This window comes from Mobula birostris, chromosome 5, assembly GCF_030028105.1.
Source record: "Mobula birostris isolate sMobBir1 chromosome 5, sMobBir1.hap1, whole genome shotgun sequence".
Taxonomy (NCBI): Eukaryota; Metazoa; Chordata; class Chondrichthyes; order Myliobatiformes; family Myliobatidae; genus Mobula; species Mobula birostris.
Genome location: NC_092374.1, coordinates 138,455,089 through 138,479,863, shown reverse-complemented (window position 1 = coordinate 138,479,863; position 24,775 = coordinate 138,455,089). Strand labels below are relative to the sequence as shown.

At 40.9% G+C, this 24,775-nt stretch overlaps 1 protein-coding gene across 1 annotated transcript in view; it reads left to right on the top strand.

The window, feature by feature from the left end:
• Positions 1 to 24,775, top strand: part of LOC140198402 (glypican-5-like) — a 952,742-nt gene that overhangs the window by 143,146 nt on the left and 784,821 nt on the right. Inside the window, exon 5 of the mRNA XM_072259495.1 lies at positions 14,807 to 14,932. Coding sequence (XP_072115596.1) covers positions 14,807 to 14,932 — 126 coding nt within the window. The remainder of the gene's footprint in view (positions 1 to 14,806; positions 14,933 to 24,775) is intronic.

Below are 24,775 nucleotides of genomic sequence, written 5' to 3'. Positions count from 1 at the left end.
AAACGTCAGATGGAATATAGTGTAGGGAAGTGTGTGGTCATGTGCTTCGGTAGAAAGAATAAAGACTTGGACTATTTCTTAAATGGGAAGCTAATTCAAAAATTGGAGGTGCAACGGGATTTAGGAGTTTTTATGCAGGATTTCCTAAAATTTAACTTGCAGGTTGAATCTGTGGTAAGGAAGGCAAGTGTAATGTTAGCATTTATTTTGAGAGGACTAGAACATAAAAGCAAGGATATAATGCTGAGGCTTTATAAGGAATTGGTCAGACTGTACTTGGAGTATTATGAACAGATTTAGCCCCTTATCGAAGAAAAGATGTGTTGGCACAGGAGAGGATCCAGAGGAGGTTTACAAGAATGATCCCAGTAATGAAAGAGTTAACATATGAGGAGTGTTTGATGCCTCTGGTCTTGTATGTGCCGGAGTTTAGAAGAATGAGGGCGGATCTTATTGAAACCTGTCAAATATTGAAAGGTTTAGATCGAATGGATATGAAAAGGATGCTTCCTTTGCTGGGGGAGTCTAGGGTACAGCCTCAAAATAGAGGGACCTCCATTTTGAAGTGAGATGAGGAAAAATTTATTTAGTTTAGCTGGAGGTGGTGAATTTGTGGAATTCATTGCCACATACAGCCGTGTAGACCGAGTGATAGGGTGTCCTTAAGGTGAAGGTTGATAGGTTCTCGATTAGTCAGGGCGTCAAAGTTTACGGGGAGAAGGCAGGAGAATGGGCTTAGAGGGATAAATAAATCAGCCATGATAGAATGGTAGAGCAGATTTGATGGGCGGAGTGGCCTAATTTTGTTCCTGTAGTATGTCTTAACCAAGTGTTATATTACTGAACACACAACACAAAAATGGGGAACTGTGTGAAGTGAATGCAAAGAGGCTTTCAAATGATTTTGACTAGTTGGGTGAGAAGGTAAGTGCATGGCAGATGCAGTTTAGCATAGGGAAACATGACATTATCCACTTTGATAATAAATGTACTTGGAACTTTTAGGACCAAAGTATGTATACATTACAGAACTTCGAGATACATCTCCTTACAGGAAGCCACAAAACAAATAAACACAAAAGAACCCATTTTAAAAAAAGAGGACTGACAAACACCCAATGTGCAGTGAAAAAAAACAAATTGTGCAAACAATAAAAGCAAGCAAATAGTGTTCAAAACTGAAGTCCACGACAGAGAGACCCCCACAGATACAAAGCACAGAGCAGAGCTGAATGAACATTGCGGAGCTGGAAGCTAAACCTGTCCGTCTCTCGCCTCGACACCCTGACCTTTTCAATCTAGCCCAGCACTTAAATTGTCTTTGAAACATCAGGTTTTGTTGCTTTGATTACACTCTAGGGCCTGGACACCGCTACCTCAACTCAGCCTGTACTGGACTTTTCCAATTCGGCCCAGCGCTTAAATTGATTGAACTTCAGGTCTCTCCTCACCTCGGTGATGGGCCTGTTGCTTCCCCTCAGTTCTGCTGCATCAACTCACCACCAAGTCCAATGAAAAGTTACATGCTCTTGTTTATGGTGATAGTTTACCAGAAAAAGAAAGTATTTAGTTGTTACCTTTGTTTGATTGGCCACCAGCAAATTATCGCTGAGTTTCGCTAGAGACATCTTAAACCAGAAGTCCAATCTATTATCTGAATAATGACAGATTGGGAAAAGAAGAGATGTAATAAGATTGGGGTGCCCTTGTATGTTGGAATCACTGAAAGCAAACACACAGTGCAGTAAGAATTATGGATGCAAATGGCCTTGATTTTAAAATGATTTGAGGACTGGAACCCAAATGCTCTGATATAGCTATAAAGAGCTTGAAAGACTTTGAGTTGTGTGCACAGTTTAGATCTATATTTCTGAGAAAGGATGTTCTTTCCATGGAGAGTATGCAATAATGGTTTAGTACAGGGATCCCCAACTTTTTGCGCACTGCGGACTGGTTTAATATTGATGATATTCTTGCAAACCGGCTTACCCGGGGGGGGGGGGGCGGCGGTGCGGTGGTGCGGTGGTGTTCAAGTTTAACAGTGGGCGTGACAGAATGAGGAAAGGTGCAGCTGACTCATATCGTTTCATATCGCCAAATCATATCGTTTCCTCACGGCCCGGTGGTTGGGGACCACTGATTTAGCAGACTGCTCTCTGGGGATAGACAGATTGATGCATGGGTTGATTAAAATAATATTCAATAAATCTTAAAAGAATGAGTGGGGATTTTGTGGAAATCTAACATTCAACCAGGGCTAGAGAAACTTTGTGCAAGGAGGATGTTCCTGATGGCTGGAGAGTCTGAAACCTGTGTTTCATTCACAAAATAGACTGAAATCAGGAATTCACCCAGTGGTGAAATCATGGACCTCTTTCACACAGAAGGCAGGGTAGAAGGATGTAGGGGAGTGTGGTGTAAGTCATTAAATATTTTCAAGGACAAAGTAAATATATTTCTTAATGCTAAAGTAATCAAGGGACATGGGGAAGGTAGGAACTCTACTTATCTATGCTTATGTTGAATGTGGAGCATACCCAAAGGACCAACTCCTTCTGTTTTCTATTGTCTATGAGAACTGGTTATTAAACAGAAGGCAAGCCGTGGGGAGAAAACCAGGAATCTATTCTGTGATTGACAGTCTGTGAATAGTGTAGTATTGCAGGGATGGTCCTTTGGGCATCAGCTGTTCACAAACTACCTTAACAACTTGGAGCATGACATTGCTGTTGCTCAAGTAACCCTTGTCAATCCTGGTGTCTGGTGCCAGGTGGATTTTGCCCATTCTTCTTGTGACTATATGCTTTATTTTCTGGTGCTCTAGTTTCCCCCAGTCCTCCAAAGATGTGGGTTGGTAGATTAATTGGCTGCTATATGTGGCTGAGTTGTTGAATCTCAGAATAGTTAATGGGAGTGAGGGCAGAATAAAGTGGAATTGGTGTATGATGGTCAGCCTGTACTCTCTGGACTGAAGTGCCTTTTTACATGCTCTGTCTCTATGATTTGACAGAGGGAACAAAATATACTTCAAAGTTTGTTGATGATACAAAATGAGGTGGAATTGTGAGGAAGGAGGGGATTTATAAAGGCCTGAAGGGGACACAGACAAACTGTGCAAGTAGACAAGCATAACCCAAGTAATTATGAGATAATTAGTGAAAATGGGCTTAGTTGCATATGAAAACTATTTTACTCCCTCGCATTAACTTTCCTTTGATAAGTCATCAAGGATAAATAATTAAAACCCTTCAACTTCACATCATCTGAAATATTTGAAAACCAGAAACCTGCTACACATAATCAAATGCCCGGGAAGGCAATGAATACAGTAATTGCATTAATTCTGAAAATGATATTGACCAAGGTTTCACAGACAGTTTAGAGCAGAAGTTAACTGCTGAGCAAGCGCAAGTCATTTTGTTAACAACTCCAGACTTCGGTTTTGAAAGGAGAAGTGGGTTTGCCAGTGAGTAATGTGAAAGAGTCAAGACAGATCAGGGTGCAAACGTGTGACCATTGGACAGTAACGATGTTGTTGACTGTCTTCATTAGCAACTCATTACATGAGAGCAAAGGACAACTTCAGTGAGAATCTGACTACCTATATATATATCTAGAAGTGGGAGATCCTCTGGTCACTCAGTTTCAAAAGGCAGGTGATCAGATAGCAACGTTAAGGAAATAACATAGCTTTAGTCTGTCCATTCAGAATAGACGTTGACCGTAATTAGAATAAAATATGATTTTTTCTACTGTGTAACTTTTGAAATTAGGCCAAATATCACATACTAGGAGCTACAGACAACACATATCTCACATGCAATGAAACTAATTATGTGGTGTAACTGCCAGGGAACTCCCTTGAATACAGTGGATGTCAATGGAGACATGGAAAAGTACATCCAAATTGGTATTTGCACCAATGATGTGAGCAGTGAGAAGGCTGTGCTGAATTTAAAAATACCGCTGAGGGTAGCATTTTAAAGTTGTCTGGGGTAGAAAGGGGGCTGAGGAAAGAGCTCTAAAGGACAAGCAGAGACAATAGTCTGTGTAAGGAGAAGCTGTGAGCAGATGCAAGTTCAGGAACAAAAAAAATGTAGTACAGTAGGTGCATTCCACAATGCAGAAAAGAGGAAAGGAATGTATAAATATATCCAGGTTTCTACAAAACGGTCCAAAGAAGTAAGTGTTTCTGTAGGGATTGTTAGAATTAAGGAAAAATCCAGTGGTTGGGACAGAATGTTTACCATGTCCGGTGCCTCTGGCTAGGTCTGCTTGACTCATAGCCACCTGGAAAACATGAACCCATTCACACATAAAGAATTAGTAGGTCAAATTTTAATTGATAGATAGACAAGCCTGCAAAACCGACCAAAGCCATGATGTTACATGACAGATCAATAAGTAGTCACATCTCTCCACCCGCAAGTTTGTATGTGGAACCAGCCCGATAATATTCCAGTGGTTTTCTGGTCTGTTCTGATCCGCACAATCCAGAAGCCCCAGAATGGAGTGTTGGTCTGGACTCAATGCTTTCAGCTGGGGAGTCTGCTTCAGTAGGTTGTGGTGCTAACCCATCTTGTTCACCAGCTTGTTCTGGAATCAGTGTTTCACTTGGCCATCCCCTGATGTGGTCTAGATGTTGGTGGCATACACTACCAACTGCAAGAGCTGAAATAGCTTGTTGGCCCTCTTTCACCACGACTTCTCCTTTCATCTTAGGATTGTGGCGAACCTAAACTGAGTCTTCCACCTCAAAGTTCTGATGTTCTGTATTTGAAATGTACGTCTGGCACTTTCATTATCCTTTGTCTGTCTCTTACTCGGTCTTCCGACTCTGGGCGCAATAAATCCAATCAGGAACACAGCCTGCGGCCCATCAGTAGCCCAAATGGAGAGAAACCTGTGGTAGTTTGTGAGGTTATTCGGTACCAGAACAAAAACCAGTTGATCCTGGTGTGTATGTCCCCATCAACTTTTGTATCCCTTGCTTGACAGTCTGAACAGCTCTTTCAGCCATACAGTTTGATGATGGGTGATAAGGGGGTATCTGTTGCAATCAAGCTCCACTGTCTCGCAGAAATAGTTTGAATTTCTCACTTTTCAATGCAGGACCATTATCACAGATCACAGTATTGGGGATTCCATGCATACAAAATAGTGTGTGTAAAATGCTTATCATTGTCCAGCTGGTTGAAGTCTTCACCTCTTTGGCCTAGATCCATTTAGAATGTGCATCAATGACTACCAGTGGTGTATGACTGTCCAATGGACCTGCGTAGTCTAGGTATAAACGTCTCGACTATTCTGTTGGCCTACAGCTTGGAACTATTGGTACGGGAGCACTTAAAGGTGGAGACTATTGTCATGGGTCACATGCAGAAACAATGTGCTCAATTCCTTCATCAATTATTGGCCACCAAACGTAATTACAGGCTAGCGCCTTCATAGGTGATATTCTTGGACATGCACAATGTAACTGTTCCAGAATAGGGGACCGTAGTTGTGTAGGAATTCCAGTACGACTTCCTCACAGTACAACAACCGTTGTAGATACTAAGCTTGTGTTGACGTCAGGCATAGGGTAGTGCAGTTTCGGGGATACTAGTTGGCCATACATTTTCTATGTACCTTTTCACTTGTACCAATGTTATATCTCACTCAGGTTATCTTTTTACCTGAGAGGCAGTCATCGGAGATGCTTTGACCCAGTCTACCCGTAGTACCAGTTCGTCTGGAAGTTCTGACTCATAAGGATACTCATGTATCAGAAGGCACCTGCAGTGTAGTTGTTTCTACCGAAAACATAAGATATTGTGTACAGATGCGCAGACAGGTAAAGGGCCCACCGTTGCATCTTGGTGACACTGTCTGCAGCACTGCTTTGCTCTCACCAAACAATCCCACCAATGGTCTGTGTGAATCTCGAAACGGTGGCCGGACAGGGAATGGTGAAATGCATGACCCCAAAAACAACTGCTAAAGTTTCCTTGTCCAACTGTGCATACTTTTGCTCAGCTGGGCTAAGGTGCGTGACACGAAAACGACAGGCTTTTCATCACCATCCGTATCCTTCTCGTTTAGCACTGCACCAAAATCACAGTACAAAACTATTGGTGCCCCGGGTCTGAAGTGCATTAATGCTTGGGATTGAGTCAGCATTTGTTTGGATCTCTGAAAAGCAGATTCCCCTTCCTGCTTCCAACACCACCTCATATCTTTCCTCAATTAATCATTAAGCGGAGCAAGGAGCATGGCTGTGTGAGGCAAAAATCTGGCATAATGATGGAACATGCCCGAAGAGGAGTAAAGTTCATGTATATTCCTTGGTGCAGGGGCTTCAAGAATGGGGCAAAGCTTCTTTTTGATTGGATGTATACCTTTGCAATCCAAGTAAAAACCCAGGTATTCTACATGATCTGCCAGAAGGATGCATTTCTCATGCTTTAGTCATAGACCAAGTTGCATCAGTCAGGAGAAGGTTTTATCAAGATTATTCAGGTGCTCCTCTAGTGTCGACCCGACAATGAGAACATCATTTAAGTAAAGCTATTGCATTGGGCAAGTCTTTAATGCAGGATTTGATGGTGTGTTGGAATATTGCAGGAGATGAATCTATGCTGAATGGGAGCCTTGTATACTGTAACAAGCCTTTGTGGGTTGCAATAGTAGTGAGGCTCTTAGACTGTTCTAGCTTCAGCTGTTGGTCAAGTTTAGTGAGGAATTTTCTGCCTCCTAATGTTGTGTAGATGTCTTTTATCGTTAGAATCAGGTACATCTTGGTGGGTAGGCATGAATTCACTGTGACATTGTAATCTCCACATATTCTTATGCTCCCGTCACTCTTGACTAGTGGCATAATAGGGGTTGGCCAGTGTGAAAATCTCAAAGTTTCAATGATCCTGTTTTCTTGTAAGCGCATAAGCTCCACCTCAACTTTGGGGCGAAGCATGTAAGGCAGGGAACGTGCCGTGAAGAACTTCTGTTTGGCTGTGCCTGATTGTGGAAGATGTACCTTAGTACCCTTGAGCTGACCTTCATCAGGATTGCTGAAGCAAAGTTTATACTGCTTGAGTAAGCTATCGACCCGACATGTCGGTTTTCATCTGATACACCTAGGGCAGGCACTTGCTGTAGCCAATGGCTCCTGAGTAAGTTCACCCCTTCTCCCTTAGTGACATGCATTGGTAATCGGTGCAATAGATTTCCATGCTCAAGAAGACCCCTGCCACAAGCAAGTAGCTCTAACTGCTCCCCCATGTAAGTCCTCGGTCTGTAATGCAGTGGTGTAAGTGTCTTTAAAGAGGCAGGGCCAAACATATCTACCCATGTCTTTTCACTGCACAGAGTAATGGGACATCCAGTGAGAAGTTCAAGGGAAATTGCTCTGCATTAATCTTTAAAGCCATCCGTAGATGGGGACCTGGCCTGGACCATCTGAGTGCTTTACGAACCCGTCTGGATCAATAACCACGTACTGTGCTGCTGTGGAACAATCTGGTCAGGATGGAGGCTGAGATCAGTAATTTTTTTTTCTTCTGGCAAGTATGGCAGATGGAATCTTGGTGTCAACAGTCAGTGGCCTTCGGGGAAAATTCACCACAGTAGTAATATTGGGAACCCAGAGTATAATTCCCTTTTCCCTTAGCTAGGGACACTTTGTTAATATTAGTATAATCTGTGGCAGTTGTATGTGATATATTTTGCACTGTTGCAACAAAACTGCATTCCTATCTGCCACTTCCATGCCATTTGTAATATCAAAGACTGACGTAAGTGTGAGCTCTGATTCTGCCAACAGGAGATATTGAATGCAAACGTCATGCACGCCGATGACCTAGCGATCGCATATCGTGTCTTCTCGAACAGTGCCAAAATCACAAAATTCAGTCAGTTATCTTAATTCAACAACAAACATTGCTACTGATATGCTTTCTAACTGAATACAAGTGTTGAATCAAAAGGTTTAGGATTATGATGAGACCCGATTAATCCCACAAGCTCTCTGTAAGATTTCAAAGAGGACAAATTGAGACTCACTATGCTTAGAACAAAGTTATAAATTTTTGGACTGCATACACTGAGCAAGATGCTGGCTTTTTAAAAATTGGAATCAGTGATGTCATTTGCAGTGAAAAAAATGCAGTCTAAATGTTTGACGTAAGCATTCCAGTGGTATTGTTAATTACAGTATTCCTCAACTTTCCTAATTATACTCATTGTTCAAATGTGAGCATGTATTCCAAAAGACTGTGTCACAGATCCCATTCTCGTCGCCACTTAAAATTAAGGAAAAAACCCAAAGCTTAGAATAGAACATTTATCATGTACAGTGCTGTTGCATAGGTCTGCTTGACTCATAGTCACCCAGAAACTATTAACACGTTCACATGCACAGGATCAGTAGGTCAAACTTTAAGTGATAGATGGACTAGCTGCAAAATTGACCGATCACGTGATATCACATGATAGACTGATAATCAGTCACACAATGGATAGGACAGGGATGTTGGTAGATGAGAAACTGATCAGGTATACAAGTTAAAGGAAGTTCATGAGAGAGTGGCCTCTATAGAACTGGAAGCAAGCCAGACTGAAATAGAGAAACAGATTTAAAGAGATTAAGGAAAATGGTCCTGTGGCATTATCAGTGTCCCAGGTGGGTGTGTGGTAAGTGCCAGAGAAGTAACAAAGCAATACATTTAGATTTGTAGTTGTGTATGTATGCAACTGGACTTGCACTCCATGAATGATGTATTGATTTACTAGTGTAACTAATCTCTTAATGCAAATAAGTTAATTTATTTGTACTGTATTCTTTTAAAGGGAAATGTTGTGGCTCTTGTATATTAGCAGTAGTTGCTTTGATGTGGTCACTTGAGAAACGATGGGTGTTGTTGACTGATGCAATATTATATGTACCGTACCTTGTCTTGGATTCAGTTGACATTTGACTGCCACAATAGCCAATCATATTTCTTGATGCTCCTAATCCATGTGAGTTATATAATACTCCGCAGTACAGTATTAGAACACCATAGAATTACTATAGACGTAGACAGCTAAGAGCCTTGTACCTGATTCATCCCATTATTTATAGCTGCCAGCTGAAAATTCCTTTAATAAAGCCATGCATATTGGAGAAGGATTGAGCAAGAAAAATTATGGCATATAATTGGATAAAAATTCCAGGTATCAAGTAAAATGAGGTTAATTTTCTGCACAATTTAAGCCAAATTCTTTTCAGCAGTTAGGACACTTTCCTTTTACATAAATGTACACAGACTTTGACATCCAATTCAAATTCTGCTGGCTGGCTATTGCCAAAGCACTGCATTCTGAAACTCTACATTTATCTAACCTATCTCCGCTACTTTCAATTTATCAATGATAACGTGGAATACAAACACTTAAAACTTCATTTTCAGAGATGTATTGCATCTCAACAATATCTGCTTTTGAATTTAATTCTCGTACCTCTGTCAGTTGTTGAAGGACTGTGAATGCATTCTTCTCTTTCACATTAAAAACTATCTTTTAATTGTCAATCCATAGGTTTTGTCAATGTTATCCCAATATTTGATCTAATTTTAAGATTGTGAAGTTTGCCCACAATATTCAGATATTTATCCTTGTTAGATAACAATTGATAAAACTGGTCATTCTACTTTAGAATAACAAAATAATTATAACTGTGTTTTTATATACTTAAATGTAGTAGGTTGTATGTTGATGTGCAGATTCATTTCCAAGTGTGGCCTTCAGCTCAAAATGGGCTTGAGGGGATGGAAATTAGATTAGGGTCTATGGATTGCTATTGATAGCGTAAAATAAATCACAGGAATATCAAGCAGGTGATGGACAAATAGAGAGATGATGCCTATGAGGTAAGAAGAAAGGCAGTGCTGAGGAAGGAAAATGGATAACAGGAACTAATGTGAATGGGAGGTGCTAGGACTTTTTATTGATAAGCAAAGACAAAATCACTACTAACTCAAGGTAAATAATGACCAAAATGCCTGATATCATTATTAAAAAGAATAAAAGTGGTAGATAGAATGGGAAAAAGTGCCTGCCCAGAATTGTGTCCGTGCTGCTTTACTTTTGGGAAGAACATTTCAAACTTTGACAGGCTATGAGATTTCTTTCCCTGTAACCAAATGGTAGCCAAAGAGAACACTTAAGGCATGACCTTCAAAGTATCTGAAGATGGCTGATTGACTGTAAAAGGACATTTTAGAAATGATCATTTGGTGAAAGAATGTAAAAAGTAGTTGTTATTAAATGTAAGTTGAAAAAATTGTACAGTACAGAAAACATTTGGTTGATTGTTTTCTAAGAAAGCTCTGAGAAGGATGTTGACTGAGATAGTTTACAAAAATGTATAAGGTAAAAGCATTGAAATACTTCCAAAGTAAATACTGAAGAGAGTGATGAGATTAATTACACTGATGAGTGTAAAATTGTAACACAAAGTAAATGGGTAGACTACCTCTTGAGATTAGTATACATCCATACAATTACAAGATACTCAATTTAAAATGCATGCTTGGGTTTGCCAAGACCAAACAGATTCATTGAGATTTGAAGATTTTTTTAATGCTTTACCAGCAATATACAGTATGACAAACTCAGAACAGCTAGCATTTGTTCGAGAAGTGTGTGGAACTTTACAGACAGAGTTAGACAGCATAGCAACAGGCACATTGGCCCAACTCAGCAATGCCAAACGAAATGCAATACTTACATTTGTCTGAGATAAGTTCCATCTGTCATTCCATATACAAATTTCCCAGTTGGTTTAGATATTGTAAGCTTAGACTACCATCTTTACTGTCTGCTATAACATCAACTTGTGCGTAATTTTCAAACTTGCCAATTGTATCAAAAATTTTTCTTACCCAAATCATTAATATATATCAGAGTCAGGTCTTGTATGATGTGAAATGTATGGAAACAACAGGAACCCCAGCATTGATCCCTATAGGCCCCCAGTCTGAATAATAGTACTTAACGACTATTCTCTGTCTCCTATTAATACAATTTTCTATCCAATAATTATTTTCATTTAGCTCACCCTGGAACCCATGTGATTTAATATTCCAGGCCAATCTACAATGTGAGACCTTGTCAAGGGCCTTGCTAACGTCCACATAGTCGAAGTTTACTGCCTTGCCTTCATTAGTCCATGGTCAACTCTTCAAAGAATCCCAGTCAAATTCATGAGGGATGATATCCCATGCACAATGCCATTGCCTTTATCGCTAATCAGTCCTTGTCTTTACAGATGCATATATCCTTCTTTCTCAGTAAAATTTTCACTGCTGATACTTGCTTGGCTTATCCTTGCAGCCCTTAAATAAAGGCACAACATTAGCTATCCTTCGGTCTTCTGTTCCTTCACCTGCAGTTTATACAATTACAAAAATTTCTGCCGGGGCCCCAATAATTTCTTCTTTGCTTCTCAAATCTTCAAGTTCAAAGTAAATGTATTATCAAAGTACATTTACAGTGCCTATAAAAGGTGTTCACCCCCCTTGGAAGTTTTCATGTTCTATTGTTTTACAACATTGAATCGCAGTGGATTTAATTTGGCTTTTTTGACGGTGATCAACAAAAAAAGACTCTTTCGTGTCAAAGTGAAAACAGATCTCTCACATATAAAGCAACACATATAAAAGTTGCTGGTGAATGCAGCAGGCCAGGCAGCATCTCTAGGAAGAGGTACAGTCGACGTTTCGGGCCGAGACCCTTCGTCAGGACTAACTGAAGGAAGAGTTAGTAAGAGATTTGAAAGTGGGAGGGGGAGGGGGAGATCCAAAATGATGGGAAAAGACAGGAGGGGGAGGGATGGAGTCAAGAGCTGGACAGATGATTGGCAAAAGGGATATGAGAGGATCATGGGACAGGAGGTCTAGGGAGAAAGAAAAGGGGGAGGAGTGAAGCCTAGAGGATGGGAAAGGGGTATAGTGAGAGGGACAGAGGGAGAAAAAGGAGAGAGAGAAAAATAATGTGTGTATATAAATAGATAAATAACGGATGGGGTACGAGGGGGATGTGGGGCATTAGCAGAAGTTTGAGAAGTCAATGTTCATGCCATCAGGTTGGAGGCTACCCAGATGGAATATAAGGTGTTGTTCCTCCAACCTGAGTGTGACTTCATCTTTACAGTAGAGGAGGCCGTGGATAGACATATCAGAATGGGAATGGGACGTGGAATTAAAATGTGTGGCCACTGGGAGATCCTGCTTTCTCTGGCGGACAGAGCGTAGGTGTTCAGCAAAACAATCTCCCAGTCTGTGTCGGGTCTCACCAATATATAGAAGGCCACGTCGGGAACACAGGACGCAGTATATCACCCCAGCCGATTCACAGGTGAAGTGTTGCCTCACCTGGAAGTACTGTCTGAGGTCCTGAATGGTAGTGAGGGAGGAAGTGTAAGGGCATGTGTAGCACTTGTTCCACTTACAAGGATAAGTGCCAGGAGGGAGATCGGTGGGGAGGGATGGGGAGAACGAATGGACAAGCGAGTCACGTAGGGAGCAATCCCTGCGGAAAGCGGGGGGTGGAGGGAAAGATGTGCTTAGTAGCGGAGGAGACGGAGGAATTGCGAGAAGGGGATTGCATTTTTGCAAGAGACAGGGTGAGAAGAGAAATAGACAAGATAGCTGTGAGAGTCAGTAGGCTTATAGTAGACATCAGTAGAAAGCTGTCTCCAGAGATAGAGACAGAAAGATCTAGAAAGGGGAGGGAGGTGTTGGAAATGGACCAGGTAAACTTGAGGGCAAGGTGAAAGTTGGAGGCAAAGTTAATGAATTCAACGAGTTCTGCATGCGTGCAGGAAGCAGCATCAATGCAGTCATCGATGTAGTGAAGGAAAAGTGGGGGACAGATACCAGAATAAGTTTGGAACATAGATTGTTCCACAAAGCCAACAAAAAGGTAGGCATAGCTGGGACCCATATGGGTGCCCATGGCTACACCTTTAGTTTGGAGGAAGTGGGAGGAGCCAAAGGAGAAATTATTAAGAGTAAGGACTAATTCCGCTAGACAGAGCAGAGTGCTGGTAGAGGGGAGCTGGTTAGGTCTGGAATCTAAAAAGAAGTGGAGAGCTTTGAGACCTTCCTGATGGGGGATGGGAGTATATAGGGACTGGACATCCATGGTGAAAATAAAGCGGTGGGGGCCGGGGAACTTAAAATCATCGAAAAGTTTAAGAGCGTGAAAAGTGTCACGAACATAGGTAGGAAGGGATTGAACAAGGGTGATAAAACAGTGTCGAGGTATGCAGAAATGAGTTTGGTGGGGCAGGAGCAAGCTGAGACAATGGGTCTACCTGGATAGGCAGGTTTGTGGATCTTGGGTAGGAAGTAGAAACGGGAAGTGCGGGGTGTGGGAACTATAAGGTTGGTAGCAGTGGATGGGAGATCCCCTGAGCGGATACATATAAATGAAGATGACAAATAAAGATGAGAATTATTCATTAAAGCTTTCCCATCTCCCAAGGTTTACATATAGGTCCTTTTAGGGAAAAATATGGTCTTCTGTTTCCTCCCTCGTTACCCTTTTGTTATGAATATGCTTCTAAAATCTTTTAAGATTCTCCCTTGGCATATTTGCCAAAGATATCTCATCCCTCATTTTTGCCCTCCTAATTTCCTTGTTAAGTATACTTCTGCATCACTATTAATCTTAAAGCGATTTGTTTTACCCTAGCTGCCTCTTTCTGACATATGTCTCCTTGACTGGATCCTCAATACCACTTGTCACCCAGTATTTCCTAATTCTAACAGTCTTGCCCCTTACTTGAACAGGAGCACGTTGGCTCTGAACTCTCCCATTTCATTTTTTAGGAGTATTCCCCTTAGTAGATGTATCTCTATCTGGTGACAGACTTTCTCAAGTAAACTTTGCAAGTTCCTGTCTAATGCTGTTAAATTTAGTTTTGTCCCAATTTAGGATTTTAACTTGTGGACTAGTTCTGTCTTTTTCCCATATCTCTTTTAAAGCTAATAGGGTTATGGTCACTGATCCTGGAATGCTCCCCAACTAATTCAGCAGTCATTTAGCCGGCCAAATTTCCTAAGAGGACATTGAGTATAACCTCTTCTTTAGTACGGCCACAATAAACAAAGTTTGCCTAATTAGATCTCTTAATAACATCCCAGCCCCTCACAATTTTAGGGAAGTTAAAATTGTCATCTGTTAAAACCCCATTTTCTCTACCCCTGTGATTTTCCTACATGTTTTCTTTGAAGGTCGTAGTATAATTCTTTCTATGGTTTCTTTAATTAGAATAACTTAACTCTAACGAAGTTAAGCTACCTTAAGTTAATTTAAGCTACAGTTTTTCCTGACTATATTTATTATTTACAGGAAATTATCATATCACTGTGACCTTTAAGGCAGCAATACCAAGTAATGGTATTTCTGTTTCAGACTGATTTTAATTAACAGCATCATACTGTATAGAAGCAGGTGCTTCTGTGCATGATGCTGATTATTGAAGTCTCAGGTTACAGCAAAATAGTCACTAAAACTGGGAGTAATATTTTGCAACTCAGTTAAATTAATATTGCTGTAATATTTCATTTAAAATCTGTGAATTGGATTCTGCCTTTAATACCAGTTCCAGGAAAACCAACAATGCCTTTTGACCAATTTCACCAGCAGTCATTTTTCAATTCAACTTCCTTATTTCCAGCTGAAAGTGCTTTTTCATTGCATGTTTGCTGATATGATGAATCACACATGCTCCAGGTTGCTGTGTATTTTTTTAAGAGACTATATTTTTTGTATGTTTCAGAGAGTTTATTAGTAGTCTGCGGTTATATAGAACTTTATACGGTGGCCTGGCTGATCAGCTCTGTGTGAATGACTTGGCGACTTCTGATGGATTAACTTGCTGGAATGGAGAAGATGTAGTCTCGAGGTGAGTGTTGTTCCGCTCATGGGATTATCATCCAGAGGCTAATCTGCTTTCAATCAAAAACATAAATGGTTTGTTACTTGATATGATGTGTTATTTATTGTCTTATTCTTTCCATTTGTAATTAATACTGAGGTTATGTATTATATCCATTATAAATCTGTAAATATGCTTAGACCTTGAGATACTTGTTGCCTCTATGAATGAAATAGACAAAATGAAGGATGGTCCGTCATGAAGTATTGTGGTACAGAGGGAAAAGCTGACAAGTCAACAAATTAACAAGTTTAAAAAAAGCTAACCATTAAAGATCTTTTATTTACTTATATCAAGCATCTGTAGACATGTAGGGACAGCTGCACCCTTGCTCTTACTTCGGGTGTTGGGTGTTCCAATTTCTTGCTCTTGACTATTTAAAAATTCTTAAAAGAAATACTAAAGTAGAATTCTTTGGTTGTTAAACAAGCTGAATCTTTTAAATTGACTATTATAAGCAAAAATAGAGAGAAACTGTGAGGTAAATATCAGAAGTTAACGCTGAGGGTTTCAGCTGATGTCAACGCAGAGTAAATCAGAAAGAACTTGAAAGGAGGATATTTTAATACTGGAATTCTGAAATATAAAAAAGGATGTATGAGAAAATTAAACATGTCTGGAAAAATATGAATGGATGACCTACCATCAGAATACTAAAGCATTACAGATTTAATTACCTCTAGAGCAGGGGTTCCCAACCTTTTTTTTCTTCCATGGACCAGTACCATTGGATCTGTGGATCCCAGGCTGGGAACTCCTGCTATATCCCATCACTAAATGTAGGTGGCCATTCTTCATCCTCTGACCTTCCCATGGTTACATTGAACATAGAACTCAACAACACAGTACAGGTCCTTTGGTCCACTATGTTGTACCAAACTTTTAACCTACTCTAAGGTCAACTCTACCCTTCCCTCCCACATAGCCATCCATTTTACTGTCATCTATGTGCATATAGAAACATACAGAAAACCTACAGCACAATACAGTCCCTTCGGCCCACAATGCTGTGCTGAACATGTACTTACTTTAGAAATTACCTAGGGTTACCCATAGCCCTCTATGTTTCTATTCTCCATGTACCTATCCAGGAGTCTCTTAAAAGACCCTGTCATATCTGCCTCCAGAACTGTCGTTGGCAGCCCATTCTATGCACTCACCACTCTCTGCATAAAAAAAATACTTACCCCTCATATCTCTTCTGTACCTACTCCCAAGCACCTTAAGAGTCCTCTCGTGTTAGCCATTTCAGCCCTGGGAAAAAGCCCCTGCCTATCCAAACGATCAATGCCTCTAAGAGTTTCTTAAATGGCCCTTATGTATCCCTCTACCTCTTCTTCTAGTAGGGCATTTCACATACCCACCACTCCCTGTATAATGAACTTACCTCTGACATCCCTCCCATTCCTCCAATCACCTTAAAATTATGCCCCTTGGTATGAGCTATTTCTATCCTGGGATAAACGTCTCTGGCTATCCACTCAATCTGCTTCTTACCATCTTGCACACCTTTATCAACTCACTTTCCATATCACAAAAAAGAAAAATGCCCTAGCTTGATCAAACTATTCGCGCAAGGCGTGCCCTCTAATCTAGGCAGCAAGCTTGTAAATCTCCCCTACACCCTATCTATAGCTTGTGCATGCTTCCTATAATGAGGCAACCAGAACTGAACAAAATAGTCCAAGTGTGATCTAACCAGGGTTTTAATAGAGCTGCATTATTACCTCAAAGCTCTTAAACTCTATCTTGCAGTCAATGAAGGCTAACACACCATATACCACCTTAACCATCCTGTCAGCTTGCATGGGATAGACACAGACCAAAAGATCCCTGTGTTCTTCCACACTGCTAAGAATCCCGCTATTAACTCTGTGATCTACCTTCAAATTTGACCTTCTGAAGAGGATCAGTTCACAAATCTCCAGGTTGAACTCCATCTGCTACTTCCAGCTCTATTCCATATTCTCTCACTGTCTCATTGTAACTTACGACAACCTTCTACACTGCCCACAATTCCACTAACGTTAGTGTCATCTGCAAACTTAATAAGTCACCCTTACACTACCTATCCAAATCATTTATAAAAAGCACAAAGAGCAGCGATTCCAGAACACAACTGTATTTCTGTTATACTGACTGTCATGTTGTACATACTATTTATTATAAATTACTATGAATTGCACATTGCACATTTAGACGGAGGTGTAGCATAAAGACTTTTACTCCTCATGTATATGAAGGATGTAAGTATGTAATAAAGTCAATTCAGTAGATCCCTATCGCATACCACTGGTGTTCAGGCAGAATATGCTCCATCTACAACTTTTATGTGCAAGCCACACATCCAATTTTCCCTTAATACCATGCCTCCTGACCTTCGGAATGAATGGTCCATGGGAAATCTTATCCAACACTTTACTAAAATCCATATACACCTTATTCACTGCTCTACCTTCCTCAATAAGCTTTGTCACATCTTCAAAGAATTTAATCTTATGTATATTACCTTATTATGTTATTTTTATATATTACCCCTACCCGGTAATATTCTCTCCACACTTCTGTATCTACAATCTCTCAACCCTGATCTAGCTTTCATAGACTTTCCCCATCCTGATCTTTTCCATGATCTGTGTTGGAAGACCATGGAAGAAAAGTATACTTCATGACTTGTGTGCAGTTTTGGGATAGTGCAATTTTTACATCTTGAAAAAGAATGCTGAGTATTTCAATGAATTGAATATTTTCTACACCAACTGATTTCAAATAATTATAAAAACAAAGCAGATGTATGAAGATTGTGAAGATGAAGGCTTGTGAAAAATTGATTTAATTTTCAGTGGAATAATTACCAGCATATTGGTTGCCAGAGTTGGTAGTGGGGATATGCTCCCACTACCTATTAAATACTCCCAATGGTGCACATCTCAAATTGCTTCTGACAGCCAAGTCCAGCTCCTGCCTTTCACGTGTGGCTTAGCACTAAGCCCAGCAGAGCTGTTTATATTAACAGGAGAAGGGGCAAAGGTGACGTCTTAAAAGCAGTCACTTCAGGCAGATGGGGCTCATCAGCCGTGGTTGACAGCTCATCTAGAAGGAAAACTCTGATCTCAAACTTCCGCTGCCTTACGTCTATACCCATTCATGGAGAAGACTTCGGGAGCAAATGTCAAGCGGAGAAGGTCCGGAGCTGGAGTTCAACACTGACAGGCAACTTCTGCGACACCGCTGCTGCCAAGCTGTATCAGTCTGTGCTGTTCCTTTGGATTCATCAGCTACATGCAGAGGGTGAGCCTGCTACATGAGCAACAGCTTGCTCTCCGTATCATACTGCCCTGGCTTGTGTATCATGTAGACAACTGGGACGTGATATCCATGGTTAACCCTGACCAACAGGGGGCATCGGTGTCCAAGAATAGGAAATTGTGATAATAACCTGTGTTTCATTAACTGGTTGTGAAATACCAGATGGAACAAGGTTTATCCTTGAATTTATCTGGAACAATAGGAGATTGTTGATAGAGATAAGACAAGACATTAGAAGCTCTTGGCTATCTCAGTGTACTGAAAGTAATCATTCAATGTGCAGTTGGTCTGCCTGCCATTGATAAGGTTGTATTTTGAGTCGTTCAAGTAGTAAATTAGAGTGAAAGTAAGTAGTTTCATCTTAAAGGAGTGTTTGGGCTCTGGAAATTAAGAAATGATGGAGCAGCTGTCACATTTTTTTTGTGCTTGGGATTACTTATTCTTTGGAAAAAGGATCGTTGGTTAAAAGACAGAAAAATAATTGTAAAGAATAGTTTTGTTTGTTTCATGTACATAGAAACAAGGAAACATATAGTAAAATGTGTCATTTGTGTCAACGACCAACACAGTCCAACTGTGTGCTGGGAGCAGCCCACAAGTGTTGCATGCTTCCAGTTCCAGTATAGCATCCCCACAATTTACTAAACCCTAATCCCTACGTCTTTGGATTGTGGGAGGAAACTGGAACACGGAGTCATGGGGAGAATGTAGCAACTCTTTACGGGCTGTGACTAGTAGGCCACTGCAAGGATAATAAAGATTAGCTTTATTTGTCATATGTATATCAGAGCAATGGCCAACACAATCCGTATATGTACTGGGGGCAGCCCACAGTGCCCACAAGTGCCACTGCAAGGATTAGTGCTTCAGCCCTTGTTATTCATAAAAATAATTTAGATGAGGGAGCTAATTTCCAGGTTGTAGGCAATGCAAAGAAGAGGTTAGGGTTGCATGTGGGGGGGGAATGGGGAGAGGGCAGTTCATGAGCTGTGAGGTGGATACGAAAGTGCTCCAATATGAATTAAAATGAATGAATGTGAAGTTACCTATGGTTATAAACACAGTAAGGGCAGATTTTTATCTGAATGGAAAAAGTTTAACAAGGCCTGAGTGTCCTTGTACACCACTTGGTAAAAGCAAGCATTCAGGTACAGCAAGCAGTTTGGAACCTAATTGGAATATTTGTTTTCATTTAAAGAGATTTAGTATAGCATCAGGGATGTTTAGCTCCAACTGTACTGTGCCTTGGATGTCCTATCTGAAGTTCAGAAGTTCTTGACATTAAAGGGAGTGCAGTGAAGGAAGCAGACATTTTTAATGCAAAAGGAACGAAGCTATACCGGAGAAATTGAGAAAAGGGTACAATAGTAGATGATCAGAATGATTGTATTACATGCTAGAACAGGCCTGAAAAACCAAATTATCTACTTTCAGTGTTTTCATGCTCCTGTTTGGTGACGGTGACAAATGAGTCATATTGCCTCTTGCTGATTGGGAGTTTAAAAAGTGAGGTTTGTAAACAGTCTTCCTGGGGGTGCAGCCTTGATGGATGAAGTGTTTTGGTGTGTAAGCTCCATGGGGCATCTTACCACTGCCTTCTGCTTTGTCACTGTGAGAACAATTCAGTCAAGTGGGTGGATGGTGGATCTTTGTTACACTCCTATTGTTTCTAAATAATTAGTGATGGTGAGACATGTTGGGCAGCTTGGTTGAGTGGAATGCACTGCCATGTGGAAGATCATGGGCTCTTGAACATCTTGAAGCAGAAAGGTGAATAGTCAGAAGGCATGGCTCATATCGGTGCTAGTTCTGTAGGTAGAAAGAGGGATGAAGTTCTACGGGCAGAGTTTAGGGAGCTAGGAAAAAGATCTAATATTAGATTTCAATGGAAATCTTCTGGAATGCTGTCTCGGTGCCATGTGGTAATAAGCACCTGAACACAAAAGTAGATCATGAATATATGGGTAGTAGGATCAAGTGGAAGAGAAAGCTGTAAATTGCTGAGGAATTGGGAATATTTCTGCGGGAATGGTAAGTTGAGAGTCTTTCAACAGAACCAGAATCAATATTCTTGTGGGAAAGTTTGCTGGTGCTGCTGGGGAAAGTTTTACCTCACTAGCAGGAGGTCGGTAACCTAGGGTAGAAGTTGAATGGAGAAAATTTAAGCTGAAAAAATGAGGGGTATATCAGACAGCGAGGAAAAGGAAAAGACAAAAATGCAACTACTGAGTAATAATAATAAACTAGGGAAAATCTGCAGATGCTGGAAATATGAGCAACATGCACAAAATGCCAGAGGAACTCAGCAGGTAGCATCTAAGGAAAAAAGTACAGTTGACGTTTCAGGCCGAAACATCGGCTATACTGTTTTCCATAGATGCTACCTGCTGAGTTCCTCCAGCATTCTGTGTGTGTTACTGAGTAATAATAACTAGGTTGTGTCATGAAGGAGGTGAGTGTGTAAGCCAATATAGTCAGAGTGATTAAAAATGATAAGGAGAAACTGTTCGGTCAATGTTATTATTTTAATGGGGTCAATGAAACTGGGAGTGGTTATAACAATGAAAGTTGTTATTGTCGGTGAATACACAGAGTGTAATGGATAAGGTTCAAGATTTAAGATTGCTTAATGTCACTTCCAGTGCACAAGTGTAAAGGAGAACAAAATAATCATTACTCTGGATCCAATGCACCACGAATAAACACAATAAGTTAAAGGACGCAATAATGATTTTTTAAAAACCGGAATACATATGAAGCCCTTTCTTACCGGGCGTTTCTAGAAACATGACTGTTTAGTCCCTTACTTAACAAGCCAATGGACTCAACAGTGAGAAAACCACCTTTCTCAAACTCCGTACATCTCGGGCCGATATGAATTGGGGCCCACCAGAGTGGGAGAGCCAGGATGTTTCGACCACCCACACACCAATCAGAGAGAATACTTTGTAAATGCTGCCCCCCTGCAATTACCTGTCAGAAAGAAATAACAGATCGTACATTGCATACAAATATTAAAGTATATTTACAAATTTCAGTTTTATCAAAAGTTATAGGAAAATGAAAATAAAAAAATAAAAAGGGCCCATTGCAGTTAACTCAGTCCAAATGTGCACATATGTTGGAGCTCATCTTGAAGTAGTCGTTATCTCACATGCTGGACCCACGGTCTGTGTGAAAGCACACACAACCTTGTGAATGTTGCTTGAAATCCATCTCAAACAAAAGGGCTCCCCCACAGGAGTACTGGTCCTTCCTCCTTGAAGCCATTCATCTCTGCACAAAACACCTTGAGCAACAGGGACGGCCTCCTCAGCCATCTTCCCTCCTGACATTAACGAGCTCCTGCCGAAAGGGCCTCAACCCACACCAGTGTCCATCACAAAATCCTCTCCGCCCAGTGTTCTCTAGAACCTTCTCCCAATTTCACCATCCTGATTGGCTGACACAACATTCCTAAGTTGAACGATGTTGCCCCTCAAACCGAAACATGCTAAAATCAGAACAGGCTGCTCTTACAGAACTGCTAAAATGAAATACCTACAGCATAGCAGTAAAAATCTTAACCAGCGTGTTACACACATAAGTGAATAAGATAGCTTTTATACATTGATTGTATGTCATTCAGTGATACTAGGCAATTAGTGACTGTACATCAGATGACTGACAGGAAATGATAAAGTGTGGTGGTTGGGGGCATGGAGGGTTGGTTTAGTGAGTCAGGGCTTTACTGTTTGGGAAAAATTTTGAGGTTGATGAGCTAAGAGCAGAGACAGTTAGAATTGCATGAAATTTGTTGTTTGGCAGCAGCAATACAATGCAAAGAAATAAACTTACCATAAATTATCAAAAAAATTGAATAATGTAGTATTCATGGATTCATGGACTGTTCAGAAATCTCATGTTGGAGGGGAAAGAGATGTCTCTGAATTATTGAATGAGTCTTCAGGCTCCCGTACCACCTCCCTAATGGTAATAATGAGAAGAGAACATGTTCCAGATAATGAGGGTCCTTTCTTTTTGGGGTAACACCTGTTAAAGGTTTCTATTTATTTATTGATCAATTGAGATATAGCACCGAGTATGCCTTTCTGACCCTTGAGACACACTTCCCAGCAATCCCCTGATTTAATCCCAGCCTTCTTCATGATTATATCAATGCGTTTGGCCCAGGACAGATCATATGAAGTTCTGATATCCAGCTGTCCCCTCCTGAACCCCCCCCCACCCCCAGTGAGGACTGGCATGTGTTCTCTCAACTTCCTCTTTCTGAAGTCCATAACCAGTTCCTTGCTTTGCTGACTTTCAGTGCAAGACTGATGTGCAACACCACTCAAGCAGTGGGTCTGTCATACTTCTGCATGCCTTCTCATTGCCACCTGAGATTTAACATGCAACAGTGGTGTGACATTTATGACTGGCATTTGAACTCTGCTTAGCTACACAGTCATGAGTGTAGAGCGAGTAGAATTGTGTGCTAAGCACTCATCATTGAGGTGCACCTCTGTTGATTGTCAGCAAGGAGGAGAAGTTATCATTGTTAACAGCTGGGGAAGTTCATAATACCAGAACCAGCTCAAAAAGGAGTAAGACTGGGCCTTAAATGTTTTTGGATACAGAGTATTCAGGAGTAGCAGAGAAGGGAGGAAAGGAAGAAAATTTGCCTTTGTTGGAGAGAGAGGCAGCAATTGGATATGCCCTGATTGGTGAGTCTTTTTGAATAGGAACTGTACATCATGTGTACAGGTATTTGGGAGAGAATTATGGAGCTCCATTCATAGTGTGCTGTGATAATATCTTATTGTTGTGTTGTGACTTGCACATCAAACATAGCCACAAATCTTTGAGGAACATTTTGTAATGATAAGTAAATTCTCAGATTTTAGAAAAATGACTTTATTTTCTTTTAAAAGCCTGTGCTTCCTGCCCAATGCCATTTGATTTTCAACATTCATTGAGCACTCCAGTAGGGAAACACACGTGGCCTTTCAGACATGTCTCGAGTTTCTGACCTGATGTCCCTTTCAAATGGTAAGTTCCCAGCAATAGAAGCCCCTACATTAAACAGGTGGGCATGTCATTTCGAAATACATTTGGCACTGTGAATCTTGCTGCTTGTTACCTGCATTTCTGGCATATAGAATTCTGAATGCAAAGGATGTACTTAAAAGAGGATTTGGGATTCTCATGGAGAGATTGATTGTTGTTGTAAGTTATAAAATAACACTTCAATGTAAAGCTAAATACAGGTATCCCTCACTTTTCACACGTTCGCTTTACGAAACCTCACTGTTACAAAAGACATACATTAGTTCCCGGTTTTCGCTAACAGAAGGTGTTTTCACTGTTACGAAAAAAGTAGCGCGTGAAAAAAAGCAGTGCGCGATAAAAGGCAGCGCGTGATAAAAGGCAGCGCACGCCCCGAGCAGCCACTCTCCCCCGGATTTGGAATGGCATTCTAGCTGGTATGCAATTAGAAGAGGAAAGGATAACAATCGAAACTGAATGCAGTAGTGAACGGACCGAAAGTGAAGTCGTCCAGGAACTGAATGTGATGCAACTGCATGAGATTTTCACTGCAATGATAAAGTACAACTTGAATTTTGAAAGGGTACGTCAGTTTAGGGCATATTTGCAAGATGGTTTGAGTGGTTACAAAGAACTGTATGATCAAAAAATGCGCGAGGCTAGCAGTCAAGCAAGCCTTCAGCAGATGACGAACCTCGACCTTCGACATCAAGGCAGGCAGACATAGAAGAAGATGACCTGCCTGCCCTGATCGACGATGAGATGCCACCCCAGTGTTCCACCTCCCCAACTCCCGGGCCGCGGACAGGTACCAATTCGTGGAGAATGCAGTGGTAGCCTGGACGCACCCAGCACATCTTTAAGAAAAAAGCCGAAATAAACAAGCTAATTAATTAGGTGCCACCTGGCATGTAAATGTCGGCCCAGATCAGAGGCAACGCAATCGGCAATCACCTCTGGGCCGAAATTTACTTGCCGGGCGGCACCTAATTAATTAGCTTGTTTATTTTGGCTTTTTTTCTTCAAGATGTGCTGTGTGCGTCCCGGCTACCGCTGCATTCTCCGCGAATCGGTATCAGTCGGCGGCCCGGAGTATAGGGGCCACTGCACCACTGCACCATGCCAACTTCTGACGACTCAGCCTAACACACCATTGTCAGTGTACTCCATGTCTTCCCAATTCCCGTAAGTGATACTACACTGTACATACGTTATTTCTACTTTATATAGGCTGTGTATTTTTAGGTGTTATTTGGTATGATTTGGCAGCTTCATAGCTTAAACGTTACTGGAGAGTGCTTGCGCTGTGTTTTTGCCGAGAGCGCTTGCGTGCGATTTTCGCTACGGAGAACAGCACAGGCAGTGATTGTAGATAAGTATTTCTACTTTATATAGGCTGTGTATTTATCTTATCATTCCTGATTTAACTATATGTTACTGTTACTTTAGGTTTTATGTGTTATTTGTAATGAT